Source organism: Hydractinia symbiolongicarpus, chromosome 13 (genome assembly GCF_029227915.1).
Source record: "Hydractinia symbiolongicarpus strain clone_291-10 chromosome 13, HSymV2.1, whole genome shotgun sequence".
NCBI classification, from domain to species: Eukaryota; Metazoa; Cnidaria; class Hydrozoa; order Anthoathecata; family Hydractiniidae; genus Hydractinia; species Hydractinia symbiolongicarpus.
In genome coordinates this window covers 16,092,282-16,112,736 of record NC_079887.1, presented here as the reverse complement: position 1 = coordinate 16,112,736, position 20,455 = coordinate 16,092,282, and the positions used below count along the sequence as shown (strand labels likewise).

General features: G+C 32.8%; 2 protein-coding genes across 2 annotated transcripts; one reads left to right on the top strand and one right to left on the bottom strand.

Moving 5' to 3' along the window:
- Nucleotides 1-8,734: 8,734 nt before the first annotated feature.
- Nucleotides 8,735-9,100, bottom strand: LOC130623128 (uncharacterized). Its single transcript, XM_057438620.1, has one exon. The coding sequence runs from the start codon at nt 9,098-9,100 to the stop codon at nt 8,735-8,737; it is 366 nt and encodes a 121-aa protein (XP_057294603.1).
- Nucleotides 9,101-10,712: 1,612 nt separating this feature from the next.
- Nucleotides 10,713-15,329, top strand: LOC130623626 (uncharacterized). The gene is made up of 4 exons (XM_057439125.1): nt 10,713-11,675; nt 12,429-12,736; nt 13,154-13,299; nt 14,157-15,329. The coding sequence occupies exons 1-4, from the start codon at nt 11,327-11,329 to the stop codon at nt 14,320-14,322; spliced, it is 969 nt and encodes a 322-aa protein (XP_057295108.1). The 5' UTR covers nt 10,713-11,326; the 3' UTR covers nt 14,323-15,329.
- The last annotated feature ends 5,126 nt before the right edge of the window (nt 15,330-20,455 follow it).

The window sequence follows — 20,455 nt, the reverse complement described above, 5'->3', positions numbered from 1 at the left end:
GCACATGCAATAGAGACGACATTTTGGAGTGATAGCTTGGATAACACTATTTAAAAAATGACCTAATAGATCTATTCAAATAAAGCCTCACTAAACCAGTATGGGATATTCCACAATACATGGCTAAAAACAACCTGGATGAAAGTAAAGGTCGAAATCTTAGCAGAAAAATTAAAAGGAAGTCTGTAAATGTGAGACACATCCATACGTCATTTGAGGTAACACTTTTAGAAGTTGAGGGATGCGCAAAATAAAATCTGAGATATTTTAAAAGACCAATCAAAGAGAAAATTTTATACTGTACCCTGCACAAACACTTATGCTGGAAACACATCCATACACAAATAGAGACAATTTTATGGAGAAATACCCTCCTTGAAAATGACGCATCAACAGTCCTTAAGCAGACCAATCAATGCGAAGGCTTTACACTAGAAACCAATCTGAGGGAACACGTTGCACTATAGAATAGACAAGCATTGAGGTAGGATACAAATCCATCCACTAATAGAAAATATATTTTGACAAAATACCCTCCGCGAAAGCTAATTAGTAAAAAGTCTTTACACTAATTAGCTTAGTTGCTCTTGTTTGTTTTACCTTAGTACTCTCTAATCCGGCAAAAAAGGTTTCTTAAATACTAATTCTATATACAAGTATTTTGAGACAAGTTGTGGGAAGCAAGCCTTTAATGATTTACAGAGATTGATGTTAAAACTTAGTTTTTAAAATTTCTAATTGAAATTTTCCCACTTGATGTTTAAAAAAATGGGGAATATGTACTCCAAATTTTCAAGAGCTTCCTTGGATTAGATATTCCAATATCGCGATAATTGCAATTTTATCTACTGCAAGTTTGTATTCAAGGTGTTCTTTTTAATGGATTATTCCATTGAAATATGACGTTTTATTTTAAACAAAAAGCCTCTACGAAGACAACTTTAAACTGCGCAACAACCCTCGGAAGCTGTAATTATTTGTAGAATAATCATGAATTTAAAATGGATTACTGAAAAAATAATTTAAAGAGCAAGCATGGATTAGATATTCCGCACGGTGTTGTCCAAATTACACCCAGAATAGGAGACAGATTTTTCGTAACATGATCAGTTCCTTTTTAAACTAAGTCAAACTAAATACAACATATTTATGAAACTTTATAATAGGAACAAAATAAACTAAAGCAGTTTAAGGAGCACTGTGAAAAGACTAATTCCATTAACACTAATTCCACAACTTCGTTATATTGACAACTTCTGTCCTGAGTTTTTATTTTGCTGTATGAAGATGTCTCAGTATGTCATTTTTGGCCAAATTACGTCTTTGAGACACTTTAAAAACGCCACCAAGAAATGAATTCCATAACTAAGAGGGTTCAAGGATTGAAAGAATTCCAATAAAAAATTAGCAACCTCAGTTGTAATCTTACAACGGTATCTAATTTCAATAGATGTTTTCTGATCGATGGTTTAAAAAATTATTCTCCTCTTTAAGAGAAGAATAATTCGTTCTAGAAGGCTTCTTTAATTGATGTTACTCCCCTTCAGTGTTTTAGTTGGAAGTCCGATACACGTTGATGGATAGTGATTTTTCTATCCATATGCTCTAAAATGGAAGAGGTTATCAGAATTTAAAAATCAAGAAAATCGGTGGAATATCGTCTTACCGAACAGCTCATTATCAATCTAAATCACTGAAAAACTTATTCAAGCCTTTCCCATCAATACCTTATCATCATTATATAATATAATAAGCTTATAATCATGTCGCATTCCATTTTCAAAGACGTAGTTCTTAGCAAAAAACTGGAATAGTTCCTCCCAGAACGCTCTTTTTCCCAAAATTTCTTGTTTGAAAGGATATTTTGTGACTTTGGAAGCAATACACAAAATAGGAGTTTCAGTTTCTCACGAGGATGGAGCCAATAATGATTACATTATTTAGAACTATTTTCAACTTTTCTACTCTGATCCTAACTTCAATGGAATATCAAATCCACGGAGACTCTTTAAATGAGATAAATTTTATACTTATGCCTTTTTGGAACATCCTTGTTCCATGTAAATATAAGAATTTGCAAAATTTTACATCTTGCTCGAAAATATTGTCATTTTTCTTTTCACCTAAGTTTTGACTTTTAATTTGGAATTCTTCCATATCTGTTAAAACAGTATTTTTTCTTTTTCCTAATGATACGCTATATTACTGACTTGCCTTCTACAGAATTTCAGCCTAAGAGCCTTTGCGGATAAAAAGTTATGACCTGTTTTTACTTCAAACAACAATGGAATAATTTCATCGTAAACGGCTCTAATCCTTAATGTGCTATAGCTTCTCTACGGCAGCAGCTTCTTGAGTCGGACAAATATCATTGGAATATTTGAATTTTTATGCATCTAAGAGATTTATTTGGTTTAAGAACTAATCAAGCTATACTATTGAAATACTGCCCCGAAAAAATATGGAGTTATATATGGGACAATATTCGTGTACGGTTTTCGTCGCGTCGTAAATGCTTTTCGTCGTGTCGTATCTTTCTTCGTGGTGTGGTTTTTGTCGCGTCGTATCTTTCTTTGTGGGGTGGTTAACCTTTCGTCGAGTCGTATTTGTGTTCGTCGCGGCGTATTTCACTTTGCGGCGTATTTCACTTCGTGGTGTATTTTACTTCACGGCGTATTTCACTTCGTAGCGTACTTCACTTCGCGGCGTATTTTACTTTGTGGCGTATTTTACTTTGTAGCGTATTTTACTTTGTGGCGTATTTTACTTTGTAGCGAAAATTTTCATGCTTTTTTAACACGAAATTACTAAATTCGTGCAGCGCTTACAAGAAATCCAAGTCACATGAATAAAGTGCAGTAAAATAAACAAAACCTTTAGTTTAGTGCTAAAAATTATATTCTATTTTTAAGTTAGTTTACATTTGTGATTATGAAGAAATATTATGTGTTGTGTAAGTTTTATGTAATAATTTATGTTTATGTAATTAGTTTACTTGATTTTTGATATTTTTATTAGAATCCATTTAAACTGCAAAATAGATAATAGATTATACAGTGTTGCATGCTTAAAATGTATAGCTAGCTAGGTAGCTAAGTAATATAGCTAAGAATGTATCGTTTATTAAAAGAAAATGACAAAAATAATAGCTAGCTTTACCCAAAGCCACTAGAAAGAAAGTGAAATATATTGTGTAAAAGCTTCACGAAATTAGTAATTCCGTGTAAAAAAAGCATAACTATTTCGCCTCAAAGTGAAATACCCCACGACGTGACATACGACACGACGAAACATGAGATCACACTAACATGAGTAATACGCCACGACGAAAAGCATTACGCTGCGAAGAAAACCACGCCACGAAGAAAGATACGACGCGACGAAAAACATTACGACGCGACGAAAACTATACACGAATATTGTCCCACATATAACTCCATAAAAAAAAGAGATAGAATTTACACTTTTGCACAGTCTGAAAAAAAAACACTTGTCTTTGGATTGATTGGCCTGCTTTAGGACTTTTGATACGTCATTTTCAGGGAGGATACTTGTTTCTACTGCTGTACGGATAAGTACATAACAGTAAAGCCTGGTAAATGTATAGTATAATGCCTTGCCTCAGATTGACATTTTTTAGGACTTGTGATATGTAATTTCGCGGGGGGGGGAGGGAGGGGCGTATTATCCAAAATATCTTTTCTATTGGTTATCGAAGGGCATAGAACACTACCGCCCGTTCAATATATTGTACAAAAACGTCTCTTTGTTTAGCCTGCAATAGGGCCGTTAATATGTCTTTTTGCAAAAAGCTAGTTGAGCGAAATATCGTTTCTGTTTGTGTATGGATGTGTATCCAACCTCAAACTTTGTCTACTTTATAAAAACAGCTTTCCGTAAATGGCAGTCATGCGAAATATTGTGGCATATTACGTTGATTATGGCCGATTGACAGAAAAAATATGTACTTTATGTAACGATAGAGACTATTATAAAGATATTATGCAGTATTATGCGATATTACGTTGGTTATGGATTATTGACAAAAAAATATGAATTTGCTATGGAACGATAGAGAGGATGTCGGACAATGAGGGTTTATCTGTCGGGTCCATTTGGTTGGAGTACTGTGAATGAACGTCTGTTGGACTTTTTATGTCGATAAAGTATGAAGGGTGCAATTATGTTGTACGTTGTATGTCGGTACGACTTAGCCCGGTGCTAAATGAAGTTATTGCCCGCGTTGGCACGCGAAACTTTCAGGTACGCGATCTTTGGAATTTTGTGTGAGATTCACATTTATTTTTTTTTAAGAGAGAGAGAATCTTTTTTATGTTAAATAATATCCCCTACACTAGAATTCTAACTAGAATAAATATAATAATTGATCTAGGCGGAGTTTTCTAATAATGCAAAAAGGAAAAATTAGAGTCTCCTAAATGTATTTCGCTAGGTTTAAACTTAGCGAATTTTGCTAAAGTTTGCCTACATATTATTTATCCTTGCAGATTGTAAGTCGATGTAGCCGTACATGTAGTCTTAGCCAACACTACGTTCGTCACGTGCTTTTAAGTGATAACAAAGTTGTAACTGTTAGTATATTGGCTGCACACATCTACTGCTTTTATTCAAAAAAGATATAAAAATCTGAGAACATTAGCTAAGCGTTATGTTAAGTGTATAAACTTTTTTTTTTGCAAATTACATTCATATTCTACAAAAAAGGTTTTTGTAAAGTCAACTTTGCTCTAAATAAAACTACGGTTAATTCCAGACGGCGCAGTTTTTCAAAACATCTCATTACTTCGTACGTGGTGTGCAGTGCAGCAACTTTTTTTCTTTTTTGCTTTTCCTCAGATGTTTTACTGAAAATCTTTGTATTAACCCTTTTATAAAAATCCATTCTGTTTATTTCGAATTATGTTTTCTCTGTTATTTATTTATTCCTCGACTGTTTATTTATAGCTAAGAATAATTTCCATTATGTTGAAACCCTTTTAAAGTCAGAAAAGTGTCAAATGTATGACAACAGTTTCTGAGCTTTCCAATTTTGTGGTAAAAGCATCATAATTGTTTTGACAGTGACAGAATATTCTTTTAGGTAATGATCATTAACGTTGTTAAAATAAAAAAATAGCACAATCCATAAAATTCTTAGGATTTAGCTATATTCTTTATGAAAATCTTACTTGGAGAGCAAAAGTAACAAATAATATTGCCATTAAAATTTGTATTAGATAACCTTACCTTGTTGTACCTTGTTGTAGGCTTTCGAAGAAAGTCTTCAGGATTAGCAGTTATGTGCCAGTCCTCCACTGGATTGAACATCCAGTTTACACCAATGTGTGCATAAATCGAGTTTGAATCAACCCGTCTTAACGTGGTGTATCCTACCATTTGTGGTTCATCTGGTATCTGGAATAGATATTTATCAAGGCTGTTCTTAAAGAGGTCCAGTGTGCAACCAGACATATTGCGGATGGATTTGGAGAGAATATTAATGGATTAATAACCTGAATTCTGCCACCCTACTGTATTGACCACATGCAAGTTTTGCTTTCCGCCCATGCCAAGGATGATGATAACTTTGGATTTTCAGATTGACATTTGGTACCAACTGTTCCATGATTTTCCAAATATAAATTATTTAGTACCTTTCCCTTCTACGCTCCAATGAATACAATTTCAGTTCCTTCAATGATTTCCAATAGTTGTGATTGGTCAAGTTTCAGATTCTTCGTATATAGTACCATTGCAATGCCTCCATTATCTGTATCTGTCCAACTTTATGTGGACTCCATAGGACTGAACAATACTCTAATAGAGGAAGAACCAGAGATTTTCACATGGTCACAAGGTGATACTTTGTTCTGGTGTAAAAAGTTCTTAAAATCCAAGACGTCATGTTTTTACTGTCATTTAATACTTTTAATATGTGGCATTCCCACATGGAGCAGTTGGTGGATAATATGACATTAAGATCTTTCAATTCCTCACGCTCGGTAATGATGGATCCAGAGGGGGAAAGATACGATGTGCAATTTGCCATAACACAATTTGCCATAATGCATGACCTCAAAGTTTAGATCATTAAATTACATGTTTGCATCATCTGCCCATTAATAAATTTTCTGTAGGTCACGTTGCAACTTGCCCATGTCCTTGAGAGTGTTGATGCTCTTGGTAAACCTTGTATCATCAGCAAATGACCGTACATACTGTCAGTGACATTTGAGTCTATATCTCCAAGGAGTTGATGAAGATAAGTGGTCCAATCACACTACCTTGGGGTAATTGGGCGGTAATTGGATGCATCAGATTTCTTTCCCCCTTTCAAATGAGGGGTGATTAGTGAGTGCTTTAGAATTTGGAGAATTTCACCACAGTCTATACATTTTTGTCATAACAGAAGAACTGGTACAGATAGCGATGTTTTACACTTCTTCAGAAAAATTCCCGGGAAGCCATCTGGGCCTGGTGCAGAGTTGTCAGAGAGTTCATCGATTGCATTGATGATGTCTTTTTGAGAGAAGTGGAATTTTGGAATTTCTGATGTGTGTTAGAGTAGGTTGATTGTTATGTCTTCTACATGTTTTGGCTCACTGAATACTCTTTGGTATTGACAGGAAAGAATTTCAGCTATGTCTCTGCTCTGATGTGTTAATTTGTTGTTGTGATCCATAAGCGGTCCAATTTTTGTTTTTATTTTTGAAAACTTTTTTGCATATGAATAAAAGTATTTAGGATTTTTTTTGATAGCTTCTAAAACTGTTTTTCTTTTTTGTAGATTTCCATTTAAATAAGATTTTTTTCAATTTCAAGGAGTTCCTTGACTACTTGTTTTTCCTTTTTTGCAGATAAATATAAAACTTGTTTAAAAAACATATATTTTTCTTGTATACACTGCTATATTTAAATTATATTTGCCAACATTGGTGCAGCACCAGTGTTGCAAAATAAACTAAAACATGCAATCAAACTTACTTTAAATGTTGACAAATACACTCACTCCATAGTTTTACTGCAAAAACTAAATGTATGAAATGTATACCAACTATTTATCCATTTATCAGACTCTTATTTTTATGTTCAAACTTGAGAACAATCCGAGTATTTTAAACAATGTTTTGGAAGATACAAAATAAGTATCCTTCCCGATTCTCGTGTAACAGCTTCTGTCAACCCAGAAGTAATTATACAATATCACTAAGTTCTTCGTTCTTAAGTTCTTAAAATGCGATCTAAAACAGCATTTCAGTCGCCACTTAAAATATTCGATTCGCAATTTTATCATTTTCTTCGCAAAGTGATTCGATGGCAAATGGCATTTTGATTCACAAATTGCAAATTGCGAACTGCTAATTAGAACCCTATACTATGGAACAAATTCCTTGACAAAGACATGAAAACTCTTTCACCACTTCACAAATTTAAACAGAAACCAAAGGCAAACTATTAACTACATCTGTTTTAGATCGCAAAACAGTTTAATTGCACAACATCCGTATCTTCTGTGCTAATCTTTATAGAAGGTTTAGGGGCTTAGTGATAAGACTACTAAAGTCTTCTTCTTGCTCCTGCCATTTTTACCTACTCTAGTTGCACCTAAGGATACATATACAATCACATATTTCTAGATTCTACATTATAATAGTTATAGTTTTGTATTTATTTTTACAAAAAATGTATATTCTTTAACAGCGAAATAACAATAATAATAAAAAATAATTATAACCACCTCCTTATTAATAGTGATATAACGCTGCATGAAAAAAACTTCTGGCCCCTAATTGACAGGGAACAAACTAATATAAAAATTAAATCATAATACAATGTTAAATGACTGATATTTAATTATTATTAACAGACAAATTAGGCAGTTTTAATAGTATAGTATAGTATAGTGTATTCTGACAATAATTTCAGGTTACAACAACCTCTAGGGTCAGCTCATAATAAATAGATAAAAAAAAATAAAAAGACAAAAAAAAACAGAAAATAAAAATAATTAAATAATAAACTCCTTGGACAAGAATGGAAGCTTGGTAAAGAACATGGATAAGATTTGAATAAATTTAATAGCAGCTACCTAAAAGCAATTGAACAAGGAGGCTTCTCAGTCAATTTGAGTAAATACATTTACACTGCGATTTCGAATACATCTGTGTACCAGGCATGAAATACTATGATTTTAAATTTTTAATACTTTTTAAAATGTAATTGGTAAAATATTTAACTTTGCTTTAGATTGTAAATAAAATTTGAAAAAAAGGCAATTAAAAAAAAATAATGATCGCAAAAAAATCAAACAAACACAAACAAACAAGAAAAGAGTATGATAATAACGAAATTAGTAAGGTTAATCTCAAAAAAAAAAAAAAAAAAAAAATTGTTCAAACACCCCATTCACAAAGACACTCCTCCCTATCTAATATATGAAATTAGTAATATCCAGATCATAATAATATAATTGGTCTTTATCAGACCATAATTTGTCTAGCTTCATTTTAAATTGATTCACTGTGTTACATGACACTGTGTCCTCAGGTAAAGAATTCCATAAAGTCACTACACGATTCGTGAATGAGAACTTTCGCAAATCCAAGTTACAGCTTCTTTTAAAAAGTGCTTTATTGTGTCCTCTGGTGTTAGACAATTTTGGCAATAACAAGTTCTCAGTAACAGCTTCGTCATAAACATTATTAGTTATCTTGAATGTCTCAATCATATCTGCTCAATTTCTTCTGTAAAATAATGAGGGAAGTTTCAGTAACCTGAGCCTTTCATCATATGTTAAATCCTTCATACCTGGGAGCATTTTCGTAGCTCTACGTTGTACGTTTTCCACAATCAACATGTCCTTTTTCAAGAATGTACACCATACTGTGTTAGCATACTCAATATGTGGTCTGACAAGGGATGTGAACAACAAGACAAAGTTTTCATTATCCATATAGTCAAATGTCCTTCGAATCAAGCCCATAATCTGATTTGCTTTTTTAACCTTTGATGAAATGTGGTCTGAAAATGTTAGATGGTTATCTATTAATACACCAAGATCTTCTTCGCAACTTGTATTTCTAAGGGCGGAACCATTCATAACGTAATTGCATGGACTTGATAGTCTATTTTTTGTAGTTATTCTCATTGCAACATTGCAAATTTAATGTTACTTCATCTTTTTATTTAGTCTATGGAAAAATGTAAATACCTTGTTTTTGAAATATTTAAGTTTGTTTGCTTTAAACCACTCTGACACATGGGAGGGTTCAATATTCACTGTGTGAAATATAGTGTTTTAATATCTTTTTATATATGTGCATAAAAGAGATTAGTATTATCTGCAAATAGAATTGAATGTAAGATAATGAAGCTTTGTTAATATCATATAAATATATAAGGAATAAAAGTGGTCCTAATATTGAACCTTGTGGGAACTCCACAGATAATTGTTTAGTAATTTGTTTTTCCTCTATCAACAGTTCAAAAGAATTGCATGATCAGTAGAATGGCCAGCTTGAAAACCCTATTGATTTTTATAAAGAATATCATTTGCATTCAAAAAGTACATTGTACATTCAAGTATTTTTGAGAAACATGGAATAACTAAGGCTGGTCTGTAATTAGATGCACTAGTAGGTAACCTGTGGATAAATCCACGGCTTCGCCCGTCCTTCATTAACCGCATTTTGCGTGTCTTGCTACTGCGGTTTTGCGTGAAAGACACACAAATACAGGTATTATAATATAGATTAGCCATTTCATCAGTTTTTATCTAAAACTTATTTTGCTAGGTTTGATCTAAGGTGGCAGAATTCATTTTCAAGAGTTTTGTGTTTTGTGTTTTATGATATAAAAAAATATCGGATTAGGATCAAGAAATTTTGTTCCAATTAATGAATCTATTAAGTATATACATTTTAGATCAAATTTATATTAACAATAAATTACCCAAAATATGCAATCAAAGTACATTCAAGAAGTTGGAATAGTTGAACTCATATCATCCAAAAATCCGGTTTATTTTTATTTAATTTTAGTAGATTTAAAAAACTGATAATGATCTGTGTCGTTTTATTGAAAGTTTAATTAACCAATTTTTGAACAACGAAAACAAAAACAAAAAGGTTTTATAATACCACCAACATTATTTGAAATTCCGTATTGTCCTGCTAATGAAGAAACATCAAAGTATTTTTTGCATAAATTACACAAATTTTCACCTAATAAATTCTCGATATGAAGGGGTGTGTAAATAATGTGGAGCATCGTATATTGGAGAGATAAATAAAAACGTTGAAATGAGATAGGCAGAGCATAATGACCAAAGAAAAAAATCTGAACCTGATAAACACATCAATGAGAACCAAAACCACAATAGAAAAATAGAAATAGAATAGAGTAGAAAAACTACTGATGCCACCCTCAAAAAGTTATTGAATAAGAAAGAATTTAGAAGCATCATGGAATGTCTTAAAGAAACCACAACTGAGCACTAAGGTGAAATCCAACACCCTCCATCTTTCGTAATGACCAACCTAAATTACGCTTTTAACACATCTGTATAAAATTACAAACTTATAAAAATGAACATTTTTTAAACAATCTTACATATTATTTTACAATGCACTAACGATGGTATATTTACTAAAACTTTTGATTATTTTCTTTTTTTTTTTTTATTCTTACCCAATATATATTTACGTCTGTAAAATTCAGACATGGTGCACATGTTCCATAAACTTAGTAATTAAAATGTGCCATCTGCCATGCGCCTACCTAAAATCTTATAAAATGACCTGACTAAATTTTGAAGACATATCTTTTTTTATATTATTATTATTGTATTATTATCTCAGATCACCTATGTCAATGGTTTGTTTAAGTGGTGTTTAATGGTTGTTAAAGAACTGCATGTTGTGTGCAGAATAAAATATTTACAAGATACCAAGAAAACTTGAAATGTTTTTAGGGTAGTCATTCTTGTGGCAGCACGTTGTTATGTTACATGCTCACTTACAAGTGAGGCAATTTTGAAATTATCAAAACTGTCACAAAGCAAGAAACTTTTAAAATTTCTATTCTGGAAGCCATGTTTGTGGACAGGTTAGGCTCTTTGTGTTCACGATTTTGAAGGGAAGTTTTAAGGAAAGCTAAGCATCTATTTTTGATTTGTAAAGTACATACCTAACTACCTGATTACCTTCCCTGGTGCTTTATTCTCACAAAATCAAAACACATCATTCTTTAAAACTTAAACTGCTTTTCCAAAATTGATTTTTTGTTTTTTATTTTTACTTAACTTAATTTTTAAGCAAATATCAAAATGGCTGGTGTGTATGGAGAATTTGATGCACCTTCCCCTGCTCCCAAGTCATATTGTTCTCGTATTTCCACGCTGGAGTTTGAGAGACAAAGTAGCGTTCAAACAGAAAATGCATTAAAAGAATTGTTGGATTACTTGGAGGATAATCCGACCGCATTTTACGACGTTGTTGCGAAACGAAAAAAGGATGAGGTTGAAAATAATAATGGTTTTTTTGGATTTCTTAAGTTTCAAATGATGTCATGGTTGTATAGTCAAGAAAAGCTGGGTGCCTTAACATCTAGGGAGGCTAAGGAAAAGTTTTTAGAATTTAAAGAAAATGTTATTAAGTCATATGATTATGGTCAAGGTAATATATATTTTTATATATAAATAAATCATTGTTTATAAATTTGCTGTGTTGTTAGTTCATCGGATGACACTACCTTAAATTCTGGATTAGGCGCTAACCCTTTTTCGTAATTTTTGTTTTTGATCCAGTTCTTTATTAAGCGCCCACCCTTTTTCGTAATTTTTGGGTTTCTGGTTCAGTTCTCTGGAACAGTCTTCCTGTTCAAATTCGAAACTTGCAATCTTTTAACGTATTTAAAATTAATCTTAAAAACTATTTTCTTGAACAATACATTTAACCTAGTACAGGTTTATCAACTCCAGCTATTTTTCTTCTTCTTCTTCTTCTTCTTCTTCTTCTTCTTCTTCTTCTTCTTCTTCTTCTTCTTCTTCTTCTTCTTCTTCTTCTTCTTCTTCTTCTTCTTCTTCTTCTTCTTCTTCTTCTTCTTCTTCTTCTTCTTCTTCTTCTTCTTCTTCTTCTTCTTCTTCTTCTTCTTCTTCTTCTTCTTCTTCTTCTTCTTCTTCTTCTTCTTCTTCTTCTTCTTCTTCTTCTTCTTCTTCTTCTTCTTCTTCTTCTTCTTCTTCTTCTTCTTCTTCTTCTTCTTCTTCTTCTTCTTCTTCTTCTTCTTCTTCTTCTTCTTCTTCTTCTTCTTCTTCTTCTTCTTCTTCTTCTTCTTCTTCTTCTTCTTCTTCTTCTTCTTCTTCTTCTTCTTCTTCTTCTTCTTCTTCTTCTTCTTCTTCTTCTTGTGTTTTGTTTTACGTTACTTTTTAGAGGCCAAAGGATCTGTGCGAAGATTTTCACGAAGGGTTGCCGAAAGAAAATGGAGACAAGTGGCAGCTGATCAAAACCAACATTATGTCAAGAAAAGACAGTCGTGTGTTGAGCAACATGAAACAATGTTTCCTATTCCGCCTTCGCTTAATCACGGTGGCAATTCACTATCGATACCACCCACCGCGCCACCACCGCCTCCACCCCCATTACCTTCAAGCACTATGTTACATGACACAAAGTTTAAAATAAATAAGAATCAACTTGATAACGAGAAAGAAAATGTAACACAATTGAACACAAATCAGGTATATTTAGTTTTACCTTTTTAGCTTGTGGTACTTTTGAAGGTCCTTTAAAAAATGCAGTGTTCGAAAAAAAAAAAAGATGATTTTTGAAGTATCAAGGGGCGAAGTTTCATTAATTGTTCCACCCACAGAAAATCTCAAAACAACTGGTTTTTTTTGTTTGTTTAAAGACAAAATCGAAAGCCGGTGTTGTTCTCACCAGTTTTATGCTATGCTAACGTAAATGTTCGAGTAAACAAACACCCTAAGTAGAGTAAACGCCTAGATAATTTTAGAAATGAAAATAATCTATAACCAACAAAATTTTACTTATGCTGGTAAAAAATCTGAAGATTTGATAAATGTATAGGACGTTTAACGGGTAACCTGTATTTTCTGAGTTCAGGTGATTAGTTTTTGCTATGATGCTTTATTTAGATATTTGAACAACGGAAGCACTTAAAATCAACAACTGTTTCTAATAAAGAAAAAACAAACAAGGATGGATGTGATTTTACTAAAATGATGGAATTTTTAAAAAATCCAAACACCAGGAAAGTTTTAAAACCAATCTCACAGAACAGGTATTCGAATATTTTTTTTTCTCTTTTTTTTGTGTGTGAAAACTGCCTGTGTGCTTTCTCAAGGAAGTCAAGGAAGATTTTACAAAAGTGACAAACTTTGCCGTTAATCTCCTCGGTAACGGCTGCCTTGCACTGAGCTATTTAACTACTGTTGATAAGCTATTCCTCTTTCTTTTAATTTCGAGCACATAACAGTACCCTTCTCCCACGTTGAACACGACAGGGGCTTGACACCCCCTTCGACTCCTGTTTGGTCTCATATGTAGACACCAGGCACGAAAGGATTAAGAAGGTACTTTTATGGTGTGAATTTACTTCCATCCCCTCCCATTTATTTTTTACCTTTTTTTTTACCCCTTTTTTTTACCCAGGTATCCCCACTATTAAGTTTTCAGGACCATCCTTCCTCCCACTTGCACCCATTTTTTTATTTGCAGCACCGCAAAAATTTTAATATGCAATGAAAAAGACTGCATAGTAACAAAATCACAAACACACAAGGTAGAATTGAGAAAAATGATTTTTATTAAAAAGCAAAGAAAATAAATGTCTGAGCGAAACTTATACAATAATTTAATAAGAAATTAAAATCTTTACTTAATTTCTTAAAAATAAAACTTATCATGCAGTCTATCCCCTTCCCATAATAAGTGGTTACCTCAATAATATCTTGAGTTACAGCCCCTTTCTAATAAGGGCAAATTTAAAATGACCACCCTCCCCACCACAGCCGCAGTTGTATTGGAGGCTCGTATTATCTTCGGGATCAGTAAATTGTAATAGTGTGCCGTCCGTGTGTTCAGAAAACAAGGTTTAATGTAAATATGTTTTCATTTGTTTTTTTATCTTTGTTTTAGCGATCCTTTTATAACTCCCGCGCAAGTTCATAAGAAGCGAAAGGCAGCAGAAAGGGATAACGAGACCTGCACTATGTTCAACCAAGAACTCATTCAGAAATTTAAGCTGGCTCAAGGTAGTCCGCTGGTGGAATCACCACAGTCAGGAAGAGAGTTTACGCCATAAACAGTGCCGTTTGTTTCTAGTTTGAACTGAAACTTTTAGTAGGACGGGTAGTGAAATATAGATTTATTTATGGTAGAGATTGCATCAAACTCACGACACAGTGGCATCACCTTCTAACCCTCATTGTGTAAACTAGCTTGAAAACTATTTAAGAACAATATAGAAGATTTGAACGAAGAAATTGCTACTAAACGTAAGCCCGTCAGGGTCAGAAAGTCCAGTAGATGAACTAGAAACTTAAACGAATAAAACTTATATTTCGGTGTGATACTAAGAAACTGTTCGAATATACAGTAAAACCTCTATAACTCGACTTTCTGGTACTTGAATTAACTCGAACGGTTCTTCTGGCACGGTTTTTATTTCCAAATAAATTCTTGTAATTCTCGATTACTCGAACCCCTATAACTCGAACACTTTCTTAATTAGAACAATTAATTTTGTACCATGAAATATTTTCTCTCCATAACTCTAACATTATTTGTATCGGAAGCCTTACATGATTCGAATGTCAAGTCGAACGACTCAATTGCGTTACATTTCGTTTATCGAATATATTGATAATCTACGTTTTGAAACTTAGCAATCATGCCATCCGTTGCTACTGAAAACAAATGATACAAAATAAATTATAACAACATAGAATCACGCTGAACTGACTATATATGAAAAAGTTAACCCCCGTGCATGCTCGAGTTTTAGAGAGTCGACTGTACTTGTATTATAACTGTTTTTAATATTTTATGTTACACTTTTAATTTAAACACAAGTAGCCGTTTTCTGTTTTCACCTGATTTGAAGATTTTCGACGGCGTAATATTTGATAAATATTTTGCTGTTGTGTTTCCAAGTTGGAGAAAACACCTCAAGTTTAACCTGTGTGCTGTGAAAGTAACCCGGGGCTTTAACATCATATGTAAATGATATTATTTTTTCTCAGGTATATACGCGTAATTGGAATTTTAATTTTTAGATCGTTTAATTTTAGAATAGAATTTTTACAGATAGATGTTTATATCCAATATGTTTTTTAAAATTGCACTTCCCTAAAATAAGTTTTACAATAGTAGGCAATGGTTTATTATTTGCAAAAAAACTTCAGAATTTAAACGTTTCTCTTATTTTACTTTTTCATGACTATTAAAAATAAGTAACGGGATTGTTGTAGTCGTGTTCAGGAAGATGAGTTTGTTATTCGTGCAATCAGGAAGACCAGAGGGACGTGTTTATCGTAGTCAATAACTTTCTATTTGCCGGTTATCATTCTATGCCTCATTTTTAAAAAGGAGGTTGGGAAAGATGAAGTAAACAAATGGATGCAGCAGATTGTGTAATTGCTGTGTAATTTAAAATTTCAACATTTGTCAACTTTTCCATGAGAATTTTAACCATGTTACTCATCCTATGTAAAAATGAAAGAAAAATCATGCGGCACATCAAATCTTTGAAAATAAGGCCCTTTCACAATACAACATTATATTTCCAGCAGTATCGTAGAACATACTGAATCCCTATAAATTACGCACGCACCAAATTCTTTCTTTTTCAACCTCCTCACACCTGTACGTTTTTGCCCTGCCCCCCTCCCTTGCTTACGTACACATATACTCACTAACATTTGACCCATGCCTCAGACTTGAAATTGATTTGAAAAGTAACAAGAAGCCCTGCAGCTTTAAGATTTCCGTCCTTAGCCTAAAGGATTTTGAAATTTAAAGTAGACCTTGAAAACGGAGAATTATGGGGTAAACAAATTACGAGTGTCACAATTCTCAACTATTTTTATAACTAACCTACAATGTTAAAATACAACTCAATAAATAAAAAATAAAAATTTTACATAGCTATATAAAGTATTTTAAAATAACAGTTAAAACTTTAACTGGATATTTTTAAAAGTGATCAAGAAAATTCTGGAAATTCCAGAATACAAATCTTGCTATGTAGAAACTTGACGATTTGAATATGATAACTTCTGAACGAGCTCAATTTGAATGATGAAGTAGTTCATTGTTGATTAATTCAGTAATAAATACATATTAGCAATTCAGTATTTAGGCCTTTAAAATTTACTCTCTTGTTGAAAATGTTTTGAAAATGATGATGGTACATGGTCTGATAACAGCTGATCTAAAAAAGTACGTTTTAAAAATAAGAAACAAGAATACAATTTTACCATAAACTGCATTAAAACCAGGTTGTTTAATTATTGTCTCTTTAACGTCTCTTTGCCTCTTTGATTTAAAAAGGGAATTTAATACAAAGATACAAATCCATGCGATGTGATGCACAGATATATTATATATATAAATATGTATATATATAAATTTAATCAGGCCGGCTTTTGATATCTTTCTTAAACAAGTAACATATTAAGCAGGCAATGCATGATTTTGAAACATGTTGACAAAACAGGATTTATTTTGTTGAAATTGATTTATTGAATTTAACTGATTGTTTATTATTCTTTTTTGATTCAAATTCTCAAATTTGAATTTCTTTCGGGAAGTCGGATTAGTTGCAAGTTTTCATTTGAGGAAATTGATTGGTCATTGTTTTGTTTGACAAATTGACAAATTGAATCCAACAAGTTGAAACATTAAAGGGTACACACACAATAAATTTGCGGATTTGAAAAATCGAGGGGCCTTTTCGTGAGATTTTTAAAAATCAAGTCATTTCGGTGAGTTAAAGAAAGATTTTCAAGCAAATTAGGCACAGGAGAACTGATAATTAGCCAGTAAGAGAATAGTTAGCCGTTTTCAATGGCGCCATAGCTTGGTGGTTATAAATCTGACACTTTGTGCGGGAGAACGGGGTTCGAATTCCCTTCGCCGCAATTTAATATTGGTGAGTGCTACCATAGCTCCGGGTTAACCCAAGCCATGTGAGAGAAATTGGGAAGATGTCACACTATGTGGGCTGTTGGATTCTACAGGGGGTTGTCTGGTGGAGCGAGGACCCTAATTGGGTCTGCATATCTTAAAATGAGCATTAAATACTCTAGGACTCCCTATCTAAGCTATGGCCTTTCCTGGAAATAATAGACAGGATTTGTTAAGCATATAAAATATACAGACATTCTATTTATCTATGCAGAATAATTATATATACAGTGCGTACAGTATAATTAGCCGCTTATACAGCTACTTATACGATATATATCTTTTTACTTAAATTTTCACTTTTCTTCGTTATCGATCTCCCCATAGCCATCTATATTTATATAGATCAACATAAAGTTGTGCTTCAATTAAAATCAAGAGAAAGAACAAGAAACGATTTTGCAAAAAAACTATTATTGTACTGTAGCTAGCAGTACATATGTCGTATATAGTATTAAACAACAAAACTATTCTGATTTCAAGAAAAAAACATAGAAAAGACGCAAAGACAAAGACTAATTATCCTGCATCGGCTAACTATATATTGTTACAGGTTAATTATCAGTTCACCGGCTGCTCAGTGCAAGCAACAATAAACTTTTGTCATGTTGCGACAACTTTTCTGCAAATAATATAAAAAAAAATCCTGTGCCACAAAGTGTCATTTGGAAGTTATTTTAAGCCCCCTTTTTCCCATAAGAACAGGAGTTAAGTGTCCAGTCATGGAAGAACTACACAAGGCAGGATAAAGGTTTTTTATTGCTTGCTCTTTAAGAAAAAAATGCATTCTAATCAAAGCACTATTTTGTGTAGCTAGCTCTATAGCTAGCTAGCAAGTAATTAATTCCATGACTATCAAAAGGGGTATGTCAGCACCAATCAAAAGGAGATCCAAGTCAGTACCAAAAATTGAGATAGCTAGCCAGTACACCTTTCTCACTTAGCTATATATAAAATAATTCTTACCTGATAAAATACACGAATTTAAAAAATAGTGCTTAGCTCCCCCTCAATAACGCTACCACGACCAAAAAAAGAGACCAGCAAGGGGCGACCAACAAAATGTAAGCACTTTTAGTCATGGCCGCACACGGAATGTTCTGGCCACACGAAGAGTACACTCTCTGTTCAGATTGGTCATTTAATTGACAGAGATTAAAATAAAGTATCTTCATTTTTTTTTCAAAAAAATGGAATTTTCCGAGCGTTTAGCTTGGACAAAAGCGTATATATAAAATCTTTACAGTAAATGAAATAACTTTATTTATTTCTTAATTAATTTATTTATTTATTTATTTTTATTTATTTCTTAATTAAAAAATTGTTTTAACAGCATAAAGAGGTTTGGAAACATGAAATGTAAATAAAATTAAATTTATAGACGCTCAACGTGCGAAACGTACTTGCAAAACTCTTCCCAATGTACTAACCGGTACGCTTTTAGTCTTGCCCCTCCTAGTGCGTACGTACTTTATAGATACCCCTATCCTCGTACCCCGAGTCTCTTGCTCCCTGGGTACTTATTACAAAGCGGTCAGCGGTATCAAACTAATTAAAAAAGGCGAAAGGTTAAGAGGGTTTTTCATATGGCAGAATATTTTTTGTCAACATAATGCGCAGAAACACTTTATATTTTTTCTTACAAAATATACAAAATGAAAATACTTGTAAGATACAGAATTTTCATTTCAGGCCTCTTAATCGCAAAAGCAAAATTTATTTCTTTTTCGTGAAAAGCATAAATTTATGGCTTTCCTGAGAAACATGAAATAGCCATCATGAGATTTCGAGTAAAGTAAACACTACCGTGGAATTTATTCATTGTGTTTAAATTTTATACAGTTTTTCCTTATCTCTTTGTTTTTGAGGAACCCTGTATTCACATTTTGTCACATAATTTTTTGATGAAATAAGAAAAATGTTTTAGTCAAAACGATTTCCAGGTAGCAGATACAGTTCAGTGCTTTCGTTTGAGTTCATTTTGACAGTCTAATTAACCTAACCTAACCTACAAGCTTCCTTGAAGAAAGAGTCGTAAAGTTCCAGCTTTGGACGTAAAATAAGCCCTGCGAAAATTAACCCTTCTTAATATATAACCGCCTCGAGTTTTTTAAGAATTCGTCTGAGGCACGTCAAACTAACTCTCCGTCCTAAAGAGCGGGTATTTATCAGACCCTGAAAACTCATGAATTTCAAACAAGTGGCCTTAAGAAGTTTTGTGATAACCAGTTTGCCAAAATGGCCTTTCAGCACTTTTAATGCACAGAACACTGTTTTTTCAACCCATCGTAAATTACTTTAGTGATGATGGTAATTTCATTATAGTCCTTTATAGAATCAAAACCTTCATTTTGACCCTAAAAAATCAAACAAAAACCCTAGGTCATCCACAAATTTCGCATGACATTTTATACAAATATATACGAATTTAATTGCTTATAATTCGTATAAAAATCGTATACAATTCGTATAGTGTTCATTAGTTGTACGATTTTTAAAGAATCCTATTCGAATTTTATACGCTTTTTATACGAATTGTGATACAAATTATATTCTTACTTATACGAATTTTCATACAAATATTCGTACGAATTATTAAGATTTTCTAATACGATTTTTTAAACGAATGATCACGCGAATTTAATTTTTAATATAATTTCTTCATAGAAATCTAAATCTAATAAACATTAACAATTTCTAAACGCTGTTCTCTAAACACTGTTCGTGCGAATTTCGAAGGACTGGTACTTATAAACAAAAATGATTTAAACTTGTAAGGTGAAATTAAATAATTATCTCTCACTGCTTTTCGTTCTTAATCTTTAAAAATGCGATCCAACGAAGCATTTCTATCGCCGTTCTTCGTTCTTAAATTTTTAAAACGCGATCTAACAAGACTCGCAAGATAATTAATAAGAACAAAAGACAAACAACTACCGCCTCCGAGAAAAAGATGTAAGTCTTACATCTGGACTGTGCTGTATTTATATAAGATTCTTTTTCTTACCCATGCGAATTTAATAAGAAAACTTGTACGATTTTTCTTTAAAAAAACCCATACGCATTTAATTACAAAAACTCAAACGAATTTTTTTTAAAAAACCCATATACGAATTTGATAAACTAGTCGTTAGCCCGTGGAAAAATCCACGGGTTCGCCCGTCCTTTTTATACCGCATTGCGTGCGTCTCGCTACCTGCGCAGCTAAGCTACCATTTTGCGTGACAGACAGACGGACGGACAGACGT